Source organism: Oncorhynchus mykiss, chromosome 2 (assembly GCF_013265735.2).
Source record: "Oncorhynchus mykiss isolate Arlee chromosome 2, USDA_OmykA_1.1, whole genome shotgun sequence".
NCBI lineage: Eukaryota > Metazoa > Chordata > Actinopteri > Salmoniformes > Salmonidae > Oncorhynchus > Oncorhynchus mykiss.
This window is the reverse complement of record NC_048566.1, coordinates 56,282,443-56,309,474: the sequence shown is the minus strand read 5'-3', so window position 1 is coordinate 56,309,474 and position 27,032 is coordinate 56,282,443. Positions and strand designations below refer to the sequence as shown.

The following is a 27,032-nucleotide window of genomic DNA, read 5'->3' as shown; positions in this document are numbered from 1 at the left end:
CCCAACAATTTGGAAGAGTAACAGCTGATGCCCCTCTAGGACCCTCAACCTCTAAATCTTTTGGTTTATTTCAGTCTCCCCTTTACTCTCATCCATTCCCACTCTCCACCCACCCATCCCGCTCTCTCTCTTTCTCTCTCTCGCTCTCTACCACATGGCACACCCCTCTTTCTCTTACTCCTCTCTCACTTCATCTCTGTCTATTTAGGGAGACTGACTCTGGGTAACTGCTATGAAAGCTGGAACGATGACTGAGAAGGAGCGATTTGATTTTGGCACAGAGAGATATCGAGGTTTTCCACTAGATAATACAGCCACAAAGTCAAAATGTGTTCTATCGTAAAAATTATTGAAAACAAACATTTTCTTTTTGGTCTTCATTTAAGGTTAAAGTTAGGCATAAGGTTAACATAGTGGATAAGGTAAGGGTTAAGGTTAGGTTTAAAAATCAGATTTTAAGAAGAGAAATTGTAGAAATAGGCAGGTTTATGGCATTGCGGCTGTGTTAACTAGTGACGACTGAGCCCGAGAGGGAAGGGGGTGGAGTAGTAAAGTTGAGTGGGTAGTGAGACGACGCTATAAAAGCCGGTGCCGGAGCTGTCTGTGTCAGTAACACTCGCTGACTGAGGCAGATACAGCGACATAGAGAAACAACAACAACAAGAAGGAGGAACAGCTTACAGCACGAGTGGACATATGTAGCAACCTCTGCTCGCACCGGCTCTGCAGTACTGACAAGGACTCAAAGATTAGAGAATTGGAAAAAAGAGGCTGACATCTGATACAGCAGCTCTTTGGTACAAACACAGAGTTTCATCATCCAGGACTTTGGGAGATTTTGGTATGGTTAAGAGAACTTTGCTTCGCCGTCTTTCCTGAGAAAGAGCATCTGACAATAGAGGAGGCACCAGAGAGAGAGAGAGAGGGAGAGAGGGAGAACTGTGGGACAATAGCATACGAAGGAGCAAAACAACTGCTTTTTCCACCTGCTTTCACACCCAGTGTTCCACACATGGCTGCTGTCCGTCAGATGCCCATGGAGACCCAGGGCTTCCACCACATGCTACCTGCCCATATTCTCTCCTCGACCATGGAGGAGTTCCCCCAGCAGCTCCCCGTCCCCAAGGGGCACGCCCGTGGCAAGAGCCGCCCCCGCCGGGCCCGCGAGGCCCGCTTCAAGACCCAGCCCGTCACCTTCGCCGAGATCACCGAGGTGGAGGAGGAGGGCGCCTCGCCCCTGGAAGAGGAGAGGGCACGCCGGTCTTTCCTGCAGTCCCTGGAGAACCTTCGCCGGAGCACGCAGGCGCTCTACTGTCCGACGACTGGTCGACGCACGCCCACGGCCACGGCCACACAGCAAAGCCTGGACTCTAGTGACTCTGACTCTGCCCATTGACGGGCAGGACCTGAGGAGAAGTGGAGAAGTGTACGCACCCTGCCTGGCACTGGCACAAGCCCCTTTGCCCTTCCAATTCTGCTTCACACAGGAGCCCAATGAACTAAACTGAACTGAACTGATATCCAAGCTGCTCCTGTGCATATAGGCCATTCTCCTTGAAAATATATGTTTCCACATACACATATATTAGCATACCAATATATGTGGCTACGGTATGCATTTGACACATTTTTGTAAAGAACGCTACCCTGTAATATATATCACTGGCTGGTTATATTGCTAACGCCTCTTAGAGAAGCTAGGTGTAGAATACAAGCTATGATGCAGTGTTGAATACACCACTTCAGAGATATTCTTCTTCAGATATATTCCTCTTCTACTGGCGAGGACTTCAGGCCAGGAGGGGCTTTGGAACTTGAAATGGGTTAAATGTGGAATGTCTTTGTTCTTTCTTTTATATAAAAGGATGGAAACAATGTTGTTTTTCTATGTTGTACTTGTTTTGTATTCTGCTTCAAACAGATTCTCCAAGTGCAGTCGTGATTGAAAGAGACAGCTCATTCAGATTTGACTGACTGAACTCTGTGTATGGAAAGATACTCAATGCTAACTGAAGTTAGCAGTTACTTTGCAATGTTTTGGCACTGCTCTTATTTCTATGTTAAGCTCCACAGCTAGCGAATGCCACTCACAAAAAAAAAATGCCTTTCCACAGATGTGAAAATATTTATTCTCTTATTTTGTTTGTAACAGCAAATCTACAAATATTATTTTGTCGTTGACTCGTTTGATTTCTAAAGTCACACTTGATTTCTAAGATGAATATCTTTTTTTTTTTTTTTACATTGTTTTACATCCATATTTGTTAGTTTGCTTCAAGTGTAATAAATATTTGCAACGATATCCACCTGTTTTCTCTTTTGCTCACATGCGAACACTTGAAGATACAATGTAGAAGTTAGTTGTTAATTAGTTACATAACATTTTGGTTTGAATGTTAGCTGAATGGTTCATATTATGATATAATAGGAATCAAACTATTACCTCATGAGAGAATAGGATAGGATATGCATATATTTCTGTCCATTTAGGGGACCCCTTTTGTCTCAGGAACAGCCCCAGAATCAAAGGTTCTGCATACGGCCTCTTTCAACAGGTGCACAGCTTTTTTTCACGCAAATGCACATCCTTAAATCACATCTCTCTGCACATATTTCTGCCACGTTCCAAACTCCTCTGGTCTGGTTCATATATAAACACTCAACTGAGGAACTTGACCTTCTTCTTCACGCTCACTGGCTTCATGACGCACTTAAATCATGTTCAGCTTGCGTCAGCAAGCAAAACCATAACAAAACCCTGCTGGAAGGATAGTGTCCTCTTCAGTTTTCATGAAACCTTCAGCTGTCCCTTGGAGACCTACTGATGACGGGAGCTACAGATAGTACCAGGGTGCTAGCAGGGTACATAAGCGCCCAGGTGAAATAAAATACAAACGGAATATGTTAATATCTTCCAGTTACTGTAGCTGCCTCCTAAACATCAACAGGCAGTACTAGTTATGCAACAAGTGAAAATATAAACCACTGAATAAAGTTCCTGGAGACCATAGCGATCTGATTCCCCCTTCTGTCTGAACTTGGAATATTCCTATTAGCGCAACCTGGTCTCAGGGCATTTTGTATTATTCTGTAAGGAAATCAAGACACTCCTGTTGGTAAGATATATTATGTTTCGTATGGTACGTATTCATTTGTGAATGTCCATCACCCATTTAGTATGTTAAGCTAAGAATTACAATTCACACTATATGTTACACATTTGCAAAACGTACAATATGTTACGAATTTGCAAAAAGTGTTATTTGTTATGGGCCACTGACTCTTAAAAGTGACAGGCAAAGGTTTCCCTGTTTTTCCAAACCTTTCTTTATGCAACAGCTAAGTGTGTCATAAAATGATCTGAAGTAATTTTTAGGTCAGGGTAGATTTTGTATCCTTGGTATAAGACTAAAAGAGGCATCGCTACCTGTCAGCGTGCTCCTCTGGAATGCTTGGAAATTATGTCATTTAAGGGCATTGTGAAAATGCCATAATTTGAAAAAGTTAAAAGTGATCAGATTTGAATGTACAATTTCACACATCTCTGAGGTCACATGCTCAGTATTGTACTGTTGAGAACACAATCAGAACTCTATTTCATGTTTTACATTTGATCCAGCTATTCCAGTCAGGAAATAATCCAGTGCCGGGATTTCAAAGCAGTTTACATTTTTCCTTTGTGCTGCAATGTGAAGGTAGGTGGTCAGTCGGATTTGTGCTGCAGAATGAGAAGGCAAGAAACAGTTATCCTTCTAGCTAGCCATAATAAATCACTTGTAATGACACTACTGTTTACAGTGATTTTTATTTATGGACATCTTAAAGTGGCAAGAGAATTTGTGATAGAGAAAATGCTAGGCTAGCTAAGCCACACATGGGCTAGCTAATGTTTGCTAGCTAGCTATCCAGCTAGCTAACCTTGTGTACAGTACATTGGTCAGAAAGGGTCTAGCTAGCCATACATGGTAACATTTGATCAGAAATAGCTGAATTATCTGAGTAGTTAGCCACGTTTTTGTTAACTAGTTAGCTTTCTGGCGGCAGTTAGATAGCTTACTTTTTGTGAAAAAAACATTGGCCACTAGAATTACTTAAAAAATATATGTATATGTTTACATGATGTATTTGATTCATTTCTGACCGTTTCATGTGAGAAGACAGCCATCCAGACCTTCCTAGGACCATGTAAATGTCCTCTATCGAATAAACGTGCATTTGCCTCCCTCTGGTGGTTGGTTGCATCATTGCATCCATTTATATCACTTCACTGAAACATTACGTCAAAGGGACAGTCCTTAAAAAAAACAATTATCCAGCTTGCTTGCTTCACGGCACAGACATGGCAAAGCAATCGCCAAATTTGTCTCGAGCAGGCGGATCTAAATACATTTCATAGCCCTATGAGAAAGATTGCAACCTACACACTTCCTTAAACCTAAAATAAGTAAAGAAGTAAAAGTTGTTTTATGTCGAGGCAGACACATTGCATATGCTCAGAACAACAGAAGTGAGCCCTTTACATAGCCCTTCTCCCCTATAGGAGGGATGCATGCTGTTTAAGAAACTAGGGGGCAGTATTTTTATTTTTGGAAAAATAACGTTCCCAAAGTAAACCGCCTATTTCTCAGGACCAGATGCTAGAATATGCATATAATTTACAGTTTGGGATAGAAAACACTCTAAAGTTTCCAAAACTGTCAAAATATTGTCTGTGAGTATAACAGAACTGATATTGCAGGCGAAACCCTGAGGAAAATACAATCAGGAAGTGCCTCTTATTTTGAAACTGTTGTGTTCCTATGTACCCCTATTGGCCATTGAAAGGGATATCAACCAGATTCCTTTTTCAACGTATTCCCTAAGGTGTCTACAGCATTTTGACGTAGTTTCACGCCTTTATGTTGAAGAATGAGCGTAAACGACTACATTGCGTAAGTGGCCAGCTGAGGGCTCTCAGAGTGAAAGACAGAGGTAGTCATTTTTCCTCTCGCTCCTACTGAAAAGCCAATTGTCCCGGTTGATATATTATGGAATAGATATTTGAAAAACACCCTGAGGATTGATTATACATTTTTGTTTACAATGACAGCCTACACCGGCCAACTGTGCGCCGCCCTATGGGACTCCTAATCACGGCCGGTTGTGATACAGCCTGGATTCGAACTAGGTGTCTGTAGTGACGCCTCTGGCACTGAGATGCAGTGCCTTAGACTGCTGCCCCACTCGGGAGCCCAATTTTTGCAGGTGTAGCAAAATGCTTGTGTTCCTAGCTCCAACAGTGCAGTAGTATCTAACAGTTCACAACAAGTGCCATTGTCAAATATACAGTAGAATAGAATACAGCATATACATATAAGATGAATAAAGCAGTATGTAAACATTACTTAAACATTATTAAAGTGACTAGTGTTCCATTATTAAAGTGGCAAGTGATTCCAAGTCTATGTATATGGGGCAGCAGTCTCTAAGGTGCAGGGTTATGTAACTGGGTGGAAGCCGGCTAGTGATGGCTATTTAACAGTCTAATGGCCTTGAAATTGAAGTTGTTTTTCAGTCTCTCGGTCCCAGCTTTGCTGCACCTGTACTGACCTCGCCTTCTGGATGATAGTGGGGTGAACAGGCCGTGGCTCGTGTGGTTGAAGTCCTTGATTATCTTTTTGGCCTTCCTGTGACATCGGATGCTGTAGGTGTCCTGGAGGGCAGGTAGTTAGCCCCCGGGGATGCGTTTGGCAGATCGCACCACCCTCTGGAGAGCCCTGCGGTGGCGGGCAGTGCAGATGCCGACAGGATACTCTCTCATTGTTCCAAGATGGCATAGCAGTTCAGACGTCTTTTGTCCTCGTCCTGTCGTGTCCCGTATATATATATATATATATATATATATATATTTACAACTTTCTTCGCATACCTTTTTATATATATATTTTATTTTCCATAAACTCATCTTCAAAACACTCTCCTGCAACCCGCCTCACCAATTTATATTTATAAAAAAGAAAGTATTATTTACCTCAAATCTGTAATCCTCCACCAGAAGCTAACCAGAAGCTAGCCAGAAGCTAATCCAGAAGCTAGCCAGAAGCTAATCCAGAAGCTAGCCAGAAGCTAGCCTGAATTTAATCAGAAGCTAATCAGAAGCTAGTTAGCTTCTTTACTGGCTAATCGTTAGTATTCAGCTAACCACGGTTTAGCTCGAAAATCTATCGCCAGTTTTGTACGGCGCGGCTCGGACCGGAACATACCGGACCTATTTTTCTCTCCATGTCCCTGGACTTCAACCGCTAACTCTGGACATTTATACCTGGATCTCGCAGCTAGCTAGCTGCTATCCGGCTTTCGTCGATTCCGGAGCAAACATCAATTATTCCGGAGCTAGCCAGCTGAAGAGTTCCATCAATCACTCCTGGGCTACAATCACCTATCCGGACCCGTTTTACTGCCAACGCTGAGCCCCACCGGACCTTCACAACTGGACTACCGACGTTATCTACCCGAGGGAGTTATCCGGCTGGCTCCTCCGTCGCGACGTTACCTGAATGCCCATCTGCGGTCCGCTAACCGTTAGCTGTCTTATCGGCTGCTATCTGAATAGACCTATTGGACAATTTATTTATTTTATTGTATTTTCTTCTTGGGCCTCTATAACTATATCTATTGTTTTTTTTTGTATGAATTGGATTCATCCCCTCTACCACACGGAACCCCACTAATCCTACCGACGGAAACGCACGAGGTGGCTAATAACAGACCTCCATCCTATGCTAGCTTGCTACAGATGGTCCGGCTAGCTGTCTAAATCGTCGTGACCCCAACCAACCTCACTACTCACTGGACCCTTTTGATCACTCGACTAAGCATGCCTCTCCTTAATGTCAATATGCCTTGTCCATTGCTCTTCTGGTTAGTGTTTATTGGCTTATTTCACTGTAGAGCCTCTAGTCCTGCTTACTATCCCTTATCCAAACTATTAGTTCCACCACCCACACATGCAATGACATCACCTGGTTTCAATGATGTTTCTAGAGACAATATCTCTCTCATCATCACTCAATACCTAGGTTTACCTCCCCTGTATTCACATCCTACCATACGTTTGTCTGTACATTATACCTTGAAGCTATTTTATCGCCCCCAGAAACCTTCTTTTACTCTCTGTTCCAGACGTTCTAGACGACCAATTCTTATTGCTTTTAGCCGTACCCTTATCCTACTCCTCCTCTGTTCCTCTGGCGATGTAGAGGTGAATCCAGGCCCTGCAGTGCCTAGCTCCACTCCTATTCCCCAGGCGCTCTCTTTTGATGACTTCTGTAACCGTAATAGCCTTGTTTTCATGCATGTTAACATTAGAAGCCTCCTCCCTAAGTTTGTTCTATTCACTGCTTTAGCACACTCTGCCAACCCGGATGTTCTAGCTGTGTCTGAATCCTGGCTTAGGAAGACCACCAAAAATTCTGAAATTTTCATCCCAAACTATAACATTTTCAGACAAGATAGCACTGCCAAAGGGGGCGGTGTTGCATTCTACTGCAAAGATAGCCTGCAGAGTTCTGTCCTACTATCCAGGTCTGTACCCAAACAATTTGAACTTCTACTTTTAAAACTCAACCTGTCTAAAAACAAGTCTCTCACCGTTGCCGCCTGCTATAGACCACCCTCTGCCCCCAGCTGTGCTCTGGACACCAAATGTGAACTGATTTCCCCCCCATCTATCTTCAGAGCTTGTGCTGCTAGGCGACCTAAACTGGAACATGCTTAACACCCCAGCCATCCTACAATCTAAGCTTGATGCCCTCAATCTCACACAAATGATCAATGAACCTACCAGGTACCTCCCCAAAGCCTTAAACACGGGCACCCTCATAAATATCATCCTAACCAACTTGCCCTCTAAATACACCTCTGCTGTCTTCAACCAAGATCTCAGCGATCACTGCCTCATTGCCTGCATCCGTAATCGGTCAGCGGTCAAACGACCTCCACTCATCACTGTCAAACGCTCCCTGAAACACTTCAGTGAGCAGGCCTTTCTAATCGACCTGGCCGGGGTATCCTGGATGGATATTGATCTCATCCCATCAGTAGAGGATGCCTGGCTATTTTTTTATAAGGCCTTCCTAACCATCTTAAATAAGCATGCCCCATTCAAGAAATATAGAACCAGGAACAGATATAGCCCTTGGTTCTCCCCAGACCTGACTGCCCTTAACCAACACAAAAACATCCTATGGCGTTCTGCATTAGCATCAAACAGCCCCCGTGATATGCAGCTGTTCAGGGAAGCTAGAAACCATTATACACAGGCAGTTAGAAAAGCCAAGGCTAGCTTTTTCAAGCAGAAATTTGCTTCCTGCAACACTAACTCAAAAAAGTTCTGGGACACTGTAAAGTCCATGGAGAATAAGAACACCTCCTCCCAGCTGCCCACTGCACTGAAGATAGGAAACACTGTCACCACTGATAAATCCACTATAATTGAGAATTTCAATAAGCATTTTTCTACGGCTGGCCATGCTTTCCACCTGGCTACTCCTACCCCGGTCAACAGCACTGCACCCCTCACAGCAACTCGCCCAAGCCTTCCCCATTTCTCCTTCTCCCAAATCCAGTCAGCTGATGTGCTGAAAGAGCGGCAAAATCTGGACCTCTACAAATCAGCCGGGCTAGACAATCTGGACCCTTTCTTTCTAAAATTGTCTGCCGAAATTGTTGCCACCCCTATTACTAGCTTGTTCAACCTCTCTTTCGTGTCATCTGAGATTCCCAAAGATTGGAAAGCAGCTGCGGTCATCCCCCTCTTCAAAGGGGGTGACACTCTAGACCCAAACTGCTACAGACCTATATCTATCCTACCCTGTCTTTCTAAGGTATTCGAAAGCCAAGTTAACAAACAGATTACTGACCATTTCGAATCCCACCATACCTTCTCCGCTATGCAATCTGGTTTCAGAGCTGGACATGGGTGCACCTCAGCCACGCTCAAGGTTATAAACGACATCATAACCGCCATCGATAAGAGACATTACTGTGCAGCCATATTCATCGACCTGGCCAAGGCTTTCGACTCTGTCAATCACAACATTCTTATTGGCAGACTCGACAGCCTTGGTTTCTCAAATGATTGCCTCGCCTGGTTTACCAACTACTTCTCAGATAGATTTCAGTGTGTCAAATCGGAGGGACTGTTGTCCGGTCCTCTGACAGTCTCTATGGGTGTGCCACAGGGTTCAATTCTTGGGCCGACTCTCTTTTCTGTATACATCAATGATGTTGCTCTTGCTGCTGGTGATTCTCTGATCCACCTATACGCAGACGACACCATTCTGCATACTTCTGGCCCCTACTTGGACACTGTGTTAACTAACCTCCAGACGAGCTTCAATGCCATACAATTCTCCTTCCGTGGCCTCCAACTGCTCTTAAACGCAAATAAAACAAAATGCATGCTATTCAATCGATCACTGCTCGCACCAGCCCGCCCAGCATCACTACTCTGGACGGCTCTGACTTAGAATACGTGGACAACTACAAATACCTGGGTGTCTGGTTAGACTGTAAACTCTCCTTCCAGACTCACATTAAGCATCTCCAATCCAAAACTAAATTTAGAATCGGCTTCCTATATCGCAACAAAGCATCCTTCACTCATGCTGTCAAACATACCCTCGTAAAACTGACCATCCTACCGATCCTCTAATTCGGTGATGTCACCTATAAAATAGCCTCCAACACTCTACTCAACAAACTGGATGCAGTCTATCACAGTGCCATCCGTTTTGTCACCAAAGCCCCATACACTACCCACCATTGCGACCTGTACGCTCTCGTTGGTTTGCCCTCGCTTCATACTCGTTGCCAAATCCACTGGCTACAGGTTATCTACAAGTCTCTGCTAGGTAAAGCCCCGCCTTATCTCCGCTCACTGGTCACCATAGCAGCACCCACTCGTAGCACGCGCTCCAGCAGATATATATCACTGGTCACCCCCAAAGCCAATTCCCCCTTTGGTCGTCTTTCCTTCCAGTTCTCTGCTGCCCATGACTGGAACGAATTGCAAAAATCTCTGAAGCTGTAGACTCATATCTCCCTCACTAGCTTTAAGCACCAGCTGTCAGAGCAGCTTACAGATCACTGCACCTGTACATAGCCTATCTGTAAACAGCCCATCTATCTACCTACCTCATCCCCATACTGGTATTTATTTATTTATTTTGCTCCTTTGCACCCCAGTATCTCTACCTGCACATTCATCTTCTGCCGATCTACCATTCCAGTGTTTAATTGCTATATTGTAATTACTTCGCCACCATGGCCTATTTATTTCCTTAACTTACCTCATTTGCACTAACTGTATATAGACTTTTTGTTTTCTTTTGTTCTACTGTATTATTGACTGTACGTTTTGTTTATTCCATGTGTAACTCTGTGTTGTTGTATGTGTCGAATTGCCACGCTTTATCTTGGCCAGGTCGCAGTTGCAAATGAGAACTTGTTCTCAACTAGCCTACCTGGTTAAATAAAGGTGAAATATATATATTTTTTAAATGAAACATACACCACCTTTCTTCTTCCTGGAGAGTTATTTATTCCTGTCTGCGCGATGTACTGAGAACCCAGATGTCTGTATGGACGGGGACAGTATGTCCCGAGAGAGCCATGTTTCCGTGAAACAGAGTATGTCACAATCCCTGATGTCTCGCTGGAAGAAGATCCTCGCCCTGAGCTCATCTACTTTATTATCCTTAGACTGAACATTAGCGAGTAATATACTGGGATGGTGTGCACGCCTCCTGATTCGGACTAGAAGTCCATTCCAAATACCTCTTCTCTGCCGGCAGTGTTTTGACGCAGCCTCTGGAATAAGTTAAATTGCCCTGGGGGGTACAAACAAAGGATCCAATTTGGGAAAGTCGTATTCCTGGTCGTAATGCTGGTGAGTTACCGCTGCTCTGATATCCAAAAGTTATTTCCAACTGTATGTAATAACACCAAAATAATGCTGGGCTAATAATGTAAGAAATAACACACACACAAAAAAAAAGTTTCTTAGGAGCTAGAAGCTAGAAACAGCCGTCTTAACAATGGCAGCCTCATCACCTTGATTGGGAATACACTGTCTGGCTATAGATAGCTAACTAGCTAGCTAGATCATAGCTCATTATCTTAGTAATCATTATTGACATACACTGTAGATGTTTATTTCCGAGTTATACAACTAAAACAACAACTAAAATGTAGTGATAGACAAAAAATGTTGTCTAGGCTTATTTAATCAAGCCTAAATGAGCATTAATATTAAGTGTTATGGTATTTGTGGAGACCTTTTTGCACACCTTTAACTATTCTCGTCATTTGAAGTTTGATGGAATAACTGTTTCACTCACCCTCATGTGCACGTGTGTGCATGTGTGTGTAAGTTTATGGGTGCATCCACCTCTATGCTTGTGCACATGCATGATCTATTACACTCCACACCAATGGTGTGTGAATTGGTCATGAGCCTGCTTGGTCTCCCTGCTCGTGTAATGTCGTAAACAGATCCAGCACTCCAGACAGCTGGATGCATATAAATAGTCAATGACCCCACCAGGACCCCCAAGAAACCCCAAAACACGCTAATCATTGTGTTTACCATGACCTTCTATAGGTGTCATATATCTCATACATGTTCTTCTCATTTTACCAGACCATGCAAGTCAACAAACATTTGTTTCACAGATCAGAAGGCAGGACTTGAGGGAAGGGAGGGATGGAGGGGAGAGAAAGAAGGAGAGCAAGAAAGAGATACATGTTTTTCGCATTGCTCGTGTCGTGGTGACAGATTGGCCACTCTAGTTCATGTCTCCTTTCTCGCTCTCCTTCTCCCACAACCTACTTTTTATGCTGTTGCCCTGGAGATGGGAACGAGTGATAAAAATGTGATTTACAAAAAACAACCCCCACCCTTCGCTTTTGGCAACACCTTCCTCCAAGGCTGACACTCAACACCGCTTCATTCCCCCTCATGCTAACTCCCTCTGACATTTTGATCATGAGGAACCATTCCGGCTCAACAACATGTTCAGTTTCCTTATCATTAATGTTGTTTCACAGTTGGTGATCCTCACTGTGCTGCTGTATTTTGGCCACTTGAATATTGAGATACACTAGTATAACTAATATTTTATCTCACCCTATGTCTCCAAAAACTGTTAAGCCTAATGTTTGTTTGAGGTGTTTGTGTTCCAATGAAATGTTTTTTTGTTGTTGTTCTGGGCAGTACTGTGGAATCATCAGTTGTTCTGTCGTTTCTTATGTAACTGTTCTGTTCTGTCTGTTCTGTTACATAAAGATTTCAGTTCCAGATCAGATGGAGTCTCACAGGGAAAGAGAGTGGTGGGGACAAGAGTCGTGCCAATAATGGGAGTAAACAACAAGGCAACATGCACAGAACTCCTGCTTGTGCTGTGCTTATTAATATTTTTGCATTGTTTTGCCTTTTGAGCATCCATGCCTTGTCCAAAGGATAGTCAAGGTGAGTCCCATTGAGATAAGAATCCCGAGCCCCATTTATACCTGCTAACATTTGTCCTGATTGTGCTCACATATTTTAGACAGGTGTAGACGATCAAAAAACACACTGCGAACTGATTATAATCAGATATTTTTGACCACCTCCGGAGGTAGTCAGGGACGCACTATGTATCGATAGCTCACAAGTGTAGACGGATCTGGACCAGGCACTGCAGACACTGTGGACAGACGAGACACATTTTAATGCCATGTGCAGACGTAGATCATCTTGATCAAATAGTGATTGGATCATCTTGATCAGATGACGACAACCATGTATTAGCACCAGGTATAAACGGCTTCTTTTTCAGGGGAGCCCAATATCAGTTCAATCGAGTACAGGCTTAACCGAATGAACAACAAAGACGGATTGCAATATTACATTTTATTAAATAGTTTGGGGAATGGCCTCGTCTCTTAGGGAAGATCCTTGGAGCCAGATGATATAATGGCAGTTTGCTCTATGGCTGGTTGCACAGGTTGCTGGTATCGAAACCCCACCGCTAGGCAAAAGGAGTTCCAATGACAGGTTATTATAGTTGGTGGTGGATGGGAGGTAGATGGTTGTCAAAAACTGTGGCTGAAAACAACAAGTGAGAGAACGAGGGTGAGTTGACACACTGAGTGTACAAAATATTAAGAACATGACAGAGATTGACCAGGTGAAACCAGTGTAAATCAAATCAAATGTTATTCTTATGGCTTGGAGTAGAAGCTGTTGAGAAGCCTCTTGGACCTAGACTTGTCGCTCCAGCACTGCTTGCCGTGCGGTAGCAGAGAGAGTCTATGACTAGGGTGGCTGGAGTCTTTGACAATTTTTAAGGCCTTCCTCTAACACCGCCTGGTATAGAGGTCCTGGATGGCAGGAAGCTTGGCCCCAGTGATGTACTGGGCCGTACGCACTACCCTCTGTAGTGCCTTGCGGTCAGAGGCCAAGCAGTTTCCATACCAGGCAGTGATGCAACCAGTGATGCAGTTGTAGAACCTGTTGAGGATCTGAGGACCCATGCCAAATCTTTTCAGTCTCCTGAGGAGGAATAGGTTTTGGAATGCCCTCTTCACGACTGTCTTGGTGTGTTTGGACCATGTTAGTTTGTTGGTGATGTGGACTCCAAGGAACTTGAAGCTCTCAACTTGCTCCACTACAGGCCCGTTGATGAGAATGGGGTGTGCTCGGTCCTCCTTTTCCTGTAGTCAACAATCATCTCCTTTGTCTTGATCACATTGAGGGAGAGATTGTTTTCCTGACACCACCCGGCCAGGTCTCCGACCTACTCCCTATAGGCTGTCAAGTTGTTGTCGGTGATCAGGCCTACCACTGGCATCGGAAAATGTAATGGCAAACTTAATGATGGCGTTGGAGTCGTGCCTGACAGTGCAGTCATGAGTGAACAGGGAGTACAGGAGGGGGTTGAGCACACACCCCTGAGGGACCCCGTGTTGAGGATCAGCGTGGTGGATGTGTGGTTACTTAAATCAAATCAAATCAAATCAAATTTTATTTGTCACATACACATGGTTAGCAGATGTTAATGCGAGTGTAGCGAAATGCTTGTGCTTCTAGTTCCGACAATGCAGTAATAACAAGTAATCTAACTTACAATTCCAAAACTACTGTCTTGTACACAGTGTAAGGGGATAAAGAATATGTACATAAGGATATATGAATGAGTGATGGTACAGAGCAGCATAGGCAAGATACAGTAGATGGTATCGAGTACAGTATGTACAAATGAGATGAGTATGTAAACAAAGTGGCATAGTTTAAAGTGGCTAATGATACATGTATTACATAAGGATACAGTCGATGATATAGAGTACAGTATATACGTATGCATATGAGATTAATAATGTAGGGTAAGTAACATTATATAAGGTGGCATTGTTTAAAGTGGCTAGTGATATATTTACATCATTTCCCATCAATTCCCATTATTAAAGTGGCTGGAGTTGAGTCAGTGTCAGTGTGTTGGCAGCAGCCACTCAGTGTTAGTGGTGGCTGTTTAACAGTCTGATGGCCTTGAGATAGAAGCTGTTTTTCAGTCTCTCGGTCCCAGCTTTGATGCACCTGTACTGACCTCGCCTTCTGGATGATAGCGGGGTGAACAGGCAGTGGCTCGGGTGGTTGATGTCCTTGATGATCTTTATGGCCTTCCTGTGACATCGGGTGGTGTAGGTGTCCTGGAGGGCAGGTAGTTTGCCCCCGGTGATGCGTTGTGCAGACCTCACTACCCTCTGGAGAGCCTTACGGTTGAGGGCGGTGCAGTTGCCATACCAGGCGGTGATACAGCCCGCCAGGATGCTCTCGATTGTGCATCTGTAGAAGTTTGTGAGTGCTTTTGGTGACAAGCCGAATTTCTTCAGCCTCCTGAGGTTGAAGAGGCGCTGCTGCGCCTTCTTCACGATGCTGTCTGTGTGAGTGGACCAATTCAGTTTGTCTGTGATGTGTATGCCGAGGAACTTAAAACTTGCTACCCTCTCCACTACTGTTCCATCGATGTGGATAGGGGGGTGTTCCCTCTGCTGTTTCCTGAAGTCCACAATCATCTCCTTAGTTTTGTTGACGTTGAGTGTGAGGTTATTTTCCTGACACCACACTCCGAGGGCCCTCACCTCCTCCCTGTAGGCCGTCTCATCGTTGTTGGTAATCAAGCCTACCACTGTTGTGTCGTCCGCAAACTTGATGATTGAGTTGGAGGCGTGCGTGGCCACGCAGTCGTGGGTGAACAGGGAGTACAGGAGAGGGCTCAGAACGCACCCTTGTGGGGCCCCAGTGTTGAGGATCAGCGGGGAGGAGATGTTGTTGCCTACCCTCACCACCTGGGGGCGGCCCGTCAGGAAGTCCAGTACCCAGTTGCACAGGGCGGGGTCGAGACCCAGGGTCTCGAGCTTGATGACGAGCTTGGAGGGTACTATGGTGTTGAATGCCGAGCTGTAGTCGATGAACAGCATTCTCACATAGGTATTCCTCTTGTCCAGATGGGTTAGGGCAGTGTGCAGTGTGGTTGAGATTGCATCGTCTGTGGACCTATTTGGGCGGTAAGCAAATTGGAGTGGGTCTAGGGTGTCAGGTAGGGTGGAGGTGATATGGTCCTTGACTAGTCTCTCAAAGCACTTCATGATGATGGATGTGAGTGCTACGGGGCGGTAGTCGTTTAGCTCAGTTACCTTAGCTTTCTTGGGAACAGGAACAATGGTGGCCCTCTTGAAGCATGTGGGAACAGCAGACTGGTATAGGGATTGATTGAATATGTCCGTAAACACACCGGCCAGCAGGTCTGCGCATGCTCTGAGGGCACGGCTGGGGATGCCGTCTGGGCCTGCAGCCTTGCGAGGGTTAACACGTTTAAATGTCCTACTCACCTCGGCTGCAGTGAAGGAGAGACCGCATGTTTTCGTTGCAGGCCGTGTCAGTGGCACTGTATTGTCCTCAAAGCGGGCAAAAAAGTTATTTAGTCTGCCTGGGAGCAAGACATCCTGGTCCGTGACTGGGCTGGATTTCTTCCTGTAGTCCGTGATTGACTGTAGACCCTGCCACATGCCTCTTGTGTCTGAGCCATTGAATTGAGATTCTACTTTGTCTCTGTACTGGCGCTTAGCTTGTTTGATAGCCTTGCGGAGGGAATAGCTGCACTGTTTGTATTCGGTCATGTTACCAGACACCTTGCCCTGATTAAAAGCAGTGGTTCGCGCTTTCAGTTTCACACGAATGCTGCCATCAATCCACGGTTTCTGGTTAGGGAATGTTTTAATCGTTGCTATGGGAACGACATCTTCAACGCACGTTCTAATGAACTCGCACACCGAATCAGCGTATTCGTCAATGTTGTTATCTGACGCAATACGAAACATCTCCCAGTCCACGTGATGGAAGCAGTCTTGGAGTGTGGAGTCAGCTTGGTCGGACCAGCGTTGGACAGACCTCAGCGTGGGAGCCTCTTGTTTTAGTTTCTGTCTGTAGGCAGGGATCAACAAAATGGAGTCGTGGTCAGCTTTTCCGAAAGGGGGGCGGGGCAGGGCCTTATGTGCGTCGCGGAAGTTAGAGTAACAATGATCCAAGGTCTTTCCACCCCTGGTTGCGCAATCGATATGCTGATAAAATTTAGGGAGTCTTGTTTTCAGATTAGCCTTGTTAAAATCCCCAGGTACAATGAATGCAGCCTCCGGATAAATCGTTTCCAGTTTGCAGAGAGTTAAATAAAGTTTGTTCAGAGCCATCGATGTGTCTGCTTGGGGGGGGGGATATATACGGTTGTGATTATAATCGAAGAGAATTCTCTTGGTAGATAATGCGGTCTACATTTGATTGTGAGGAATTCTAAATCAGGTGAACAGAAGGATTTGAGTTCCTGTATGTTTCTTTCATCACACCATGTCACGTTGGCCATGAGGCATACGCCCCCGCCCCTCTTCTTACCAGAAAGATGTTTGTTTCTGTCAGCGCGATGCGTGGAGAAACCCGTTGGCTGCACCGCTTCGGATAGAGTCTCTCCAGTGAGCCATGTTTCAGTGAAGCAAAGGACGTTACAGTCTCTGATGTCCCTCTGGAATGCTACCCTTGCTCGGATTTCATCAACCTTGTTGTCAAGAGACTGGACATTGGCAAGAAGAATGCTAGGGAGTGGTGCACGGTGTGCCCGTCTCCGGAGTCTGACCAGAAGACCGCCTCGTTTCCCTCTCTTTCGGAGTCGTTTTTTTGGGTCGCTGCATAGGATCCACTCCGTTGTCCTGTTTGTAAGGCAGAACACAGGGTCCGCGTCGCGAAAAACATATTCTTGGTCGTACTGATGGTGAGTTGACGCTGATCTTATATTCAGTAGTTCTTCTCGACTGTATGTAATGAAACCTAAGATGACCTGGGGTACTAATGTAAGAAATAACACGTAAAAAAACAAAAAACTGCATAGTTTCCTAGGAACGCGAAGCGAGGCGGCCATCTCTGTCGGCGCCGGAAGTGTAATGTAACAGGAGGGGGTTGAGCACACACCCCTGAGGGACCCCGTGTTGAGGATCAGCGTGGTGGATGTGTGGTTACTTACCCTTATCACCTGGGGGCGGCCCGTCAGGAAGTCCAGGATCCAGTTGCAGAGGGAGGTGTTTAGTCCCAGGGTCCTTAGGTTATTTATGAGCTTTGATGGCACTATGGTGTTGAACGCTGAGCTGTAGTCAATGAATAGCATTCTCACATACATGTAGGTGTTCCTTTTGTCCAGGTGTGAAAGGGCAGTGTGCAATAGAGATGGCATCATCTGTGGATCTGTTAGGGCGGTATGCAAATTGGAGTGGGTCTAGAGTTTCTGCCATAATGGTGTTGATGTGAGCCATGACCAGACTTTCAAAGCACTTCATGGCTACAGACGTGTGTGCTGCAGGTCAGTAGTATTTTAGGCAGATTACCTTAGTGTTTCTTGGGCACAGGGACTATGGTGGTCTGCTTAAAACATGTTGGAATTACATACTCGGACAGGGAGAGGTTGAAAATGTGAATGAAGACACTTGCCAGTTGGTCAGCGCATGCTCACATTATACGTTCTGGTAATCCGTCTTGCCCTGCGGCCTTGTGAATGTTGACCTGTTTAAAGGTCTAACTCACACCAGCTGTGGAGAGCATGATCACACAGTCATCCGGAACAGCTGGTGCTCTCATGCATGTTTCAGTGTTATTTTCCTCGAAGTGAGCATAGAAGTAGTTTAGCTCGTCTTGTGGGCTTGTGTCATTGGGCAGCTCTCGTCTGTGCTTCTCTTTGTCGTCTGTAATGGTTTGCAAGCCCTGCCACATCCGACGAGTTTCGGAGCCGGTGTAGTACGATTCGATCTTAGTCCTGTATTGATGCTTTGCTTGTTTGATGGTTCGTCTGACGGCAGAGCAGGATTTCCTATAAGCTTCCGGGTTAGAGTCCCGCTCCTTGAAAGTGGCAGATCTAGCCTTTAGCCCAGTGCGGATGTTGCCTGTAATCCATGGCTTCTGGTCCACTTCAATCAGTGTAGATAAGGGAGAGGAGACAGCTTAAAGAAGTATATTTAAGCCGAGAGACAATTGAGACATGGATTATGTATGTGTTCCATTCAGAGGGTGAATGGGCAAGACCAAAGGATTTAAGTGCCTTCAAACGGTTGAACTGCAACACTGCTGGGTTTTTCAAGCTCAACAGTTTCCTGTGTGCATCAAGAATGGTCCTCCACCAAAAGGACATCCAGCAAACTTGACACAACTGTGGGTGTCACACCCTGATCTGTTTCACCTGTCTTGTGCTGGTCTCCAACCCCCACCAGGTGTCTCCCATTTGTCCCCATTTTCTCCTGTGCATTTATACCTGCGTTTCTGTTTGTCTGTTGCCAGTTCGTCTTGTCCTGTCAAGTACCACCAGCGTGTTCCTGTGTGCTAGTTTTTCTTAGTCTTCCCAGTTCTGACCTTTCTGCCTGTCCTGACCCTGATCTTGCCCTCCGTCCTGTACCTGCCTGACTCTGATTTAGATTACCACCCTTTGCCTGCCTCTTGAACTATAATAAACTGTGAGACTTGTACTATCTGGCTCCTGTGTCTGCATCTGGTAGTGGGTAGAATTGGAGTCAACATGGGCCAGCATCCCCGTGGAATGCTTTCGACACCCTAGACACAATGCCCTGATGAATTGAGGCTGTTCTGAGGGCAAAAGGGGGGTGGATGCAAGCGATTCAATATTATAAAGGTGTTCCTAATGTTTGATATGCTCAGTGTACACCATCAGTCACAGGCTTCATTAGGAAATGTGGGCAGAACAACAGATTTTAACCTTGTCAGCTAAGGGATTCGATCAAGCAACTTTTCAGTTACTGGCCCAATGCTCTAACCACTAAGCTACCTGCCACCCCGATGAAGTTGTACCCACAATAACAGTCTGGACATACCCCAACCAAAAACTCTGGATAAATGCAAAAATCCATACAATGCTGAGAGCCTGTACTGCAGCATTCAATGTCAGCAGAAGGAACCCTGATGACTTGGTGGTGCGCAATGTGTACAAGGCAAGTGAGCGATGTGTACAAGGCAAGCGAACGATGTGTACAAGGCAAGCGAGCGATGTGTACAAGGCAAGCGAGCGATGTGTACAAGGCAAGCGAGCGATGTGTACAAGGCAAGCGAGCGATGTGTACAAGGTACGAGCTCCGCAAATCCATTAGGGACACAAAAAGACAGTACAAACTCAAACTTGCATCGACATTCGACAACTCAGGATTGCGACGCATGTGGCAATAAGCACAGACTACCACAGATATCAAAGACACCCACCGTGGCTTAATACATACTATGCTCGCTTTGAGGCAGACAATACTGAGCCATCCAGGAAGACACTCGCTGCTCCGGAAGACCAGGTGCTTTCGCTCTCCGAGGCTGACATGAGGAAAACTCTCAAAAGAGTGAATATTCACCAAGTCGCTATCCCAGATGGAATCCCTGGCCGTGTCCTCAGAGAGTGTGCTGTCCAGCCTGCGGGCGTCTTCTCTGACGTCTTCAACCTGTCCCTCTCACATGCTGCAGTCCCCACTTGCTTCAAGTAGACTATCATCATCCCAGTGCCCAAGAAAAACTAAGGTGACATGTCCAAATCACTATCGCCCCATCGCACTGTGGTAGAAAAAGTTACAAGATAATGTTTCAATACTGTTTATGCATCGAATAAGGTTTCTCAGTACTGTCTCATCTGTGTCTGTGGGTCTGAATTGGGCCTCTGGGGCTTGGCGCCAGCAATTGATCTATGATGGCTTGGTGATAGAACCTACAGCCTGCATTCCATTGAATGATTAGTGCAGCATCTGTGTGTTAAGGAGTGTGAAACTTGTTTGTCATGAACATTCAGGAGGATGTACTTTGCTAGAAAGAGCTGTTCTAATGAACACGATGGGAGACAGAGAGCTGGTTTCAAGCGCAGGGCGCAGCAGGTGTTTATTTGTAAAGGACCACAGGAGGAGGCAGGTAGCTGGGTCCAGGGGCAGGCAGAAGGTCATACACAGGGGGTCCAAAAAGGCAACAGTACAGACAGGGAAAAGGCTAGTAACGTCATCCAGGAGAACAGGCAACAGGTTGATAACAGGAAATCTGATAGGCTAAGGTACAGGCAGGGAATAGGCAAAAGGCGTCGTTAGTGAGGCAGGCAAAAACTATCATACACGGTAGGATTAAATTACAGGGAAAAACAGAGCTCTGAATAGAAGTGTGTCACAAAACAAACAATACCTCACAATGATGGGGTGCAAAGAACTGAACTAAACAGTGTGTGATAATGACATACAGGTGTGTGATCAGAATTCAGGTGATTGGGATCTGGAGAGTGAGCTGCGTTCAGGGGATCTCGGTGTTTGAGAGTGTGAGCTGGGAAGTGAGCTGCATTCAGGGGATCTACGTGTTTGAGAGTGAGTTGGAAGCCAACGTTATAGCTGTAACCCAAATCTGCTCGTCGGGCTCTCAAAGATTCCCGATGGGTGGTCGTTGACCAGCTCCATTATTGCAATCCTTAAATCGATAATAAAGATAGATTTTTTTGAAGAAATAACAAAGTTTCTCTCACTTGGTTAGAATTTACACCACAGCGCTCACTCCTCTCATCATGAATTGCTTGAAGAGGTTGGCCACGGCCCACATCAAGGCCAGCGTGCCAGGCACACTGGACCCACTCCAATTTGCCTACCTCTCCAACTTATCCACAGAAGATGCCATTTCCATCACTATTCACATGGCCCTAACACATCTGGACAAGAGGAACAGCTACAGTATATGATAATTCTGTTCATTGACTACAGCTCAGCATTCAACACTATTGTTCCCTCCAAGCTCGTCACCAAGCTCAGAGCCCTGGGTCTAGACACCACCCTCTGCAACTGAATCCTGACGGGCAGACCACAGGCTGTGAGGATTTGCAACAACACCTCCTCCACACTGACTCAGTGTGTCCTCGGCTCTCTCCTGTTCAGATACGACTGCGTGGCTTTGCACGGCACCAACTCCATCGTCAAGCTTGCTGAAGACACCACGGTTGTAGGCCTGATAACCAACAACGACTAGTCAGCCTATAGGGAGGAGGTAAGTGAACTGGCATTGTGGTGCCAGGACAACAACCTCAACATCAGCAAAACAAAGGAATTTATTGTTGACTTCAGGAAGCAGAGGAGGGAACATGCCCCGATCCACATAAACGGGACTGCAGTAGAGAGAGTCAGAGTCACGCACACCCACACAGACTTACACACATCCACAAACACATCCACATACGCGCACATGCTCACACACACGCACACGCACACACACGCGCGCACACACACACACACACGCACGCACGCACGCACACACACACACACACACACACACACACACGCTCACGCACACACACACACACACACACACACACACACACACACACACACACACACACACACACACACACACACACACGAACACACACACGAACATTCATGCTACACACACATCACAACAGACTCTTATTTACAATTGAACCACTTTCCCCCCAAACCCATTTCTCTGATACATGTGTAAATGTCGTACTATAAAACACTCCTATAATTGCAAGCTTCCATTGTATCTCATCAGCCTTGGCTAACAGCATGTTTCTTCACTGACCTGTCCACTCAAGGCAATCCAACTTCAGTTTGCCCATAAACTCACATACAGTAGGGGAGAGTCGGGTAAGTTGAACCAAAGAGGTAAGTTGAGGCACCTTTGTTTCTAGGAAACCATACACAAAATTAATACTTTTAAATATTTAGGAAGAGGTATTCATGTCATGGAGTCTGTGAAGGAAGAAACCACATGGAAAAAGTGGTAAGCAAATTATGTCCAAAGAACTAAGTCAAATTAATTGATTGTGTTAGAGGTTTCATGATGTTTGTATCTAAACCAAAGAAGATAATTGAACGATTGTTCTATACATCAGTTGGGGTCTCTATAAGCTTCAATATTAGGTCATAAACCTAGCATGAAAGTGCATCCTTGTATCTGTCTGGGCTAATATAATCCAAATGTTTGCCTTGGGGCAAGTTGAGCCCATGGCCGTAGGGTAAGTTGAGCCAATGGTTGAGCCAATGGTTGAGCCAATGGCAAGTTGAGCAAACTGAAGTGTTTTCTTCCCAGGCGTAATACGTGGCATTATCGACAAAAGACAACAACAAAAAATAAGCTATTGTGACAGTGTTGAATTGTGTTTGGGAAATAAAGATAGACACAGATTTTTAAAAAGTAGTGGTAATATTTTATTCAGTACAGAAATTTGAAGCTGTCTTAACCCTGTCCCGACGGGCTCAACTAACTCCATACCCAGGATAAGTTGTGCCAAGAGACCCCTTTTCTTTCACACAAGCTATGTTTACTGCAATGTTTACATGAATTCTGATTATTTCCAGGGATACACAACATCCTGAAATATATGTAGATATCTTTGATATCCTTCTCCCCTACAGTACCCACCTCTGAGGCACAACCCAAAGAACGGGTAAGGCAATCTGGAGATGTTTTGAGTTCGTATTTACCCCATGCCTCATCATATTAAATCAAGAGAAATGTGCCAGTGTTTAGGGCACAGTTTCATTAGTACTTCCTTTAAATAAATGGGGACATTTTAGATTACGATACATTAGGTCACACAGCAAAACGTTTTGCAACAGAAAACAAAAATTATACATTCTTAATGGACAAGTTCAGGTAGTCCCTCCCTATTTTAGTCAGTTTTCTTTCATTTGATGCCTCAGGAACACGACTCTCTTGGTCATGCTATTTGCTACATGTGATTTGGGCTCCAATTTGTGCCTACATTTTGTTTGTTTGATGACAGTCATTCCGTCCTTAACGAGATGAAATTCTACCCAGGATTTGGGAAATCGACAGAAATCCTCTCTATAAGTGCAACACTAGCGAGACAGAACATTTCGGTCATGTCAACCGCTATCTTTGTTGAGCTTGACATCAGAGGTAACAGGACTTGAATGGTTGTATCTTACTTGTCTATCAGTTCCTGAGGTGTACGTATAATGATTGTACCTGACAGAGGTGTGGACTCGAGTCACAAATATGATGACTTGCAACTCGACTTTGACTTTAACACCAGTGACTCGTGACTTAACTTGGACTTGAGCCTTATGACTCGACCTGACTTGATACCCTTCCCCCAAGCCCAGATATAAAAAATGATGCTATTAGAAAAAGTGTGTGTGGCAATGCAGAGGATCGTTGGCGGGTGAATTCAGAATACTGTAACCACACAGAGAGAGAGTGTGTGTTTTTTAAGGTTGGGCGATTGTGTGCAAGCCTACATCGCCCGATTGCGCCCCATAGCCATCCTCAATTATTGGGGGGTGACTTGACTTGATACTTGACGGTCTTGACTTGAGACTTGACTCGGGTGTCACGACTTTGGCCGAAGTTGGTCCCTCTCCTTCTTCGGGCGATGTTCAGCAGTCGACGTCACAGGCTTTCTAGATATTGGGACTTGAGTGCTAAGACTTGAGACTTACTTGTGACTTGTAAAGCAATGACTTGGTCCCACCTCTGGTACCTGACACATGCTGTTCATACGGAGTGTACAATCATTATAAACTATTGCCATCAACCAAGTTGGAGATAATGGCCCTTGATATTTCACTCTGTCCCCATTTCTCTAAGGTTTATATGATTATGTTGGCTGAATGTATTTTTTGTTCAATTGATACATTATAACAGGGTAACACTACCCTGTAGTACCCTGTACTACAACCTTCTTTAGGACAGTGTACATTTTTTACTATCAGACAGGAAGGAAGACACGCACACACACAGAAAAAGGGCCTGTGAGTGGGCTGGAAACATGTCTTAACTAGTCTTGTTCCCCAGCTGGCCCAATTACCTGGATGTCTGCTTCCCAAATGGCAACCTATTCCCTATTTAGTGCACTGCTTTTTGACCAGGGCCCATAGAGCTCTGGTCAAAACAAAGTAGTACGTGATGTAGGAAATTGGGTACCATTTGGCACGTAAGCCTACAACTAGCACTGACGCCAACCAGACCTTTTGTTGAGCCACTCATGTAGAATACCTAATCACATTAATGGATATTTTTTACCTCAATATTTGCTTTGGAACAATTTTCTTTCACTGTAGTTTCAAAGCACCTCTTTGAAAATCCACCCACTGCTTGTTACACTATCATGTAAAGTGGGTTCTTGTCATTGTTCGGGTGAGAGTGTGCATGGGTGTCCATATGTGCACTTCTGCTGATAACCCCCTTATTAATAATTCCATCTATTGATATTTAAAGTAGGCTAATAAATGCAGTCTCTAGTTTAGTGGGTACTTAATTGTTTACTATAGAGACGGGTTAGCTGACAACGTCACAGAAACGATGTGCGCACTTCAATGGGGCAAAAAGCTGTGTGTGTCACGCCTGCTCCCGCTCTCCCCACCCTCTCCCGGCGCAGCGCCAGGATCCCCAGCATTACGCACTCAAGCCACCATCAGTACGCACACCTGCCTCCTCCATGTCACGCGCATCAGCAATCATTGGACTCGACGTGGACTCAATTACTTGTGTCATTACCTTCCCTATATCTGTCCCCAAGCTGTGTTCCCTGCTTCTCACGCTGTTCCTGACTTGTTTCCATGTCTGTTCCCGAATAAATGTCCTCCCCGTACCTGCTTCTCTTGTCCGGCGTCGGTTGTGATTCTGGATGGCCAGATAGTTAGCAACAATGACAGGAAGTCAGGGTGCACTGCGCCCGGCCCGCAACAGGAGTCGCTAGTGCGCGATGTGACAAGGATATCCCTCCCGGCCAAACCCTCCCTAACCCGGAGGATGCTAGGCCAATTGTGGGTCGCCCGGTGGACCTCCTGGTCGCGTCCGGCTGCGACAGAGCCTGGGCTCGAACACAGAGTCTCTGGTGGCACAGCGATGCAGTGCCTTAACCATGTCTTGTTTTGAGGTGTTTTTACTGATGTCACGTCTATGCGAATATGGCTAAAATTCCCTAGCTAGCTAACCAACAACTGTAACAATGTACTTGAAAGACAACAAGTGCAAATTGTGCAAATGTATTTATGTTTTCAATTTACATTGGAGACGATATATAGTTTTCATGTTGTCAACAATCTAAGCCAACCCTGTCTGTTTTGCACCATAGTTGCACACGTGTCGGTTTTGTTAATAAACAGCCAACCTGTCTATATGATAGACAAACCTAAACTGGCCTTGGAACCTTAGTTTGCATTCAAAGGCTTGAAAAGAAGACATTTGCATTTCAAATTTGAGTTGAAAAAAATATATATTGCTCAATTACCATACATGAGCTACTGAACTGTTCTGTCTCAGGTCAACAATAATCATTGATCCTTGAATGCCAAAAGCTCCTTGTTTGTGTAGAGACCATCTCTCTTTGTGGGAACGTTTAGAACCAGTACACACTCAGGTTGTGCAACTGATGTATAACACATTTGGTTCTGATGAAACTGATATTTTGGTGACACAATAGACAGTGCCAAATGTGTATACAGGGACTCTAAATATAACCTTTATTTAACTAGGCAAGTCAGTTAAAAATTCTTACTTACAATGACGGCCTGCCCCAGACGACGCTGGGCCAATTGTGCACCGTCCTGTGGGACTCCCAATCACGGCCGGATGTTTTTCAGTCTGGATTCAAACCAGGGACTGGGATGCAGTGCCTTAGACCCCTGCACCACTCGGGAGCCCCATATAAATTATGATCAAAAGTCCATATGGAGTGTGTCTGTTTCTGATTTGACCTGTGATTGGATGGTGAGACAACCAGAGGGATTGCATGAAGTTGGAGATCAAAGCCAAATGCAGTGAAGCAGAGAATTTTCCGAGAGAGAGAGAGAGAATTTTCCGAGAGAGAGAGAGAGAATTTTCCGAGAGAGAGAGAGAGAGAATTTTCAGAGAGAGAGAGAGAGAGAGAGAGAGAGAGAGAGATGCAATGTCTTTCAACACTTCACTTAGCATGCCAGAACAAGAAAAACAGCCTCTAGTGACCAGCTATTTTCCTTCTGCAGTCTCTGCCAGTCATCTGCTCATAGACAGCTGACAGAGATGGGAGACCATGACAGTGATGACACACATTCAAAACCAATCAGCTACTTTTCGTGGGTTTGGAACGAACAAATATGAAGTCTTGGCATTTTCAACTGCTTGGAATGAAACCTTCACTGTGTAACGCCAACTCTTTGAATCCTGCTTTTCAAACACTCACATCACTGCTTACCTTGTTGAAGAGGGAATTACTCCTAAATATTGAGGCCTGGTTTACCAGACCCAGATAAAACTGTCCTGGACTAAAAATCACTTAACATGTAGATCCTCCATTGAAAATGCTGTTTAGTCCCGGACTAAGGCTAAGGGCTCTAAACCATATGTATCGCTGAAGTGTAATTCACAAATGAGCCGACATGTGCAGCGTTTACCGTGAATGCAGTCTCCATTAGCGTCCGGAACAATTTAAGACATTTGCCTT

The 27,032-nt window shown here is 45.1% G+C and overlaps 1 protein-coding gene across 1 annotated transcript; it reads left to right on the top strand.

The window, feature by feature from the left end:
- The first annotated feature begins 221 nt into the window (after positions 1–221).
- Positions 222–2,302, top strand: LOC110492077 (uncharacterized protein C11orf96 homolog). Its single transcript, XM_021566081.2, has one exon. The coding sequence runs from the start codon at positions 1,013–1,015 to the stop codon at positions 1,394–1,396; it is 384 nt and encodes a 127-aa protein (XP_021421756.1). The 5' UTR covers positions 222–1,012; the 3' UTR covers positions 1,397–2,302.
- The last annotated feature ends 24,730 nt before the right edge of the window (positions 2,303–27,032 follow it).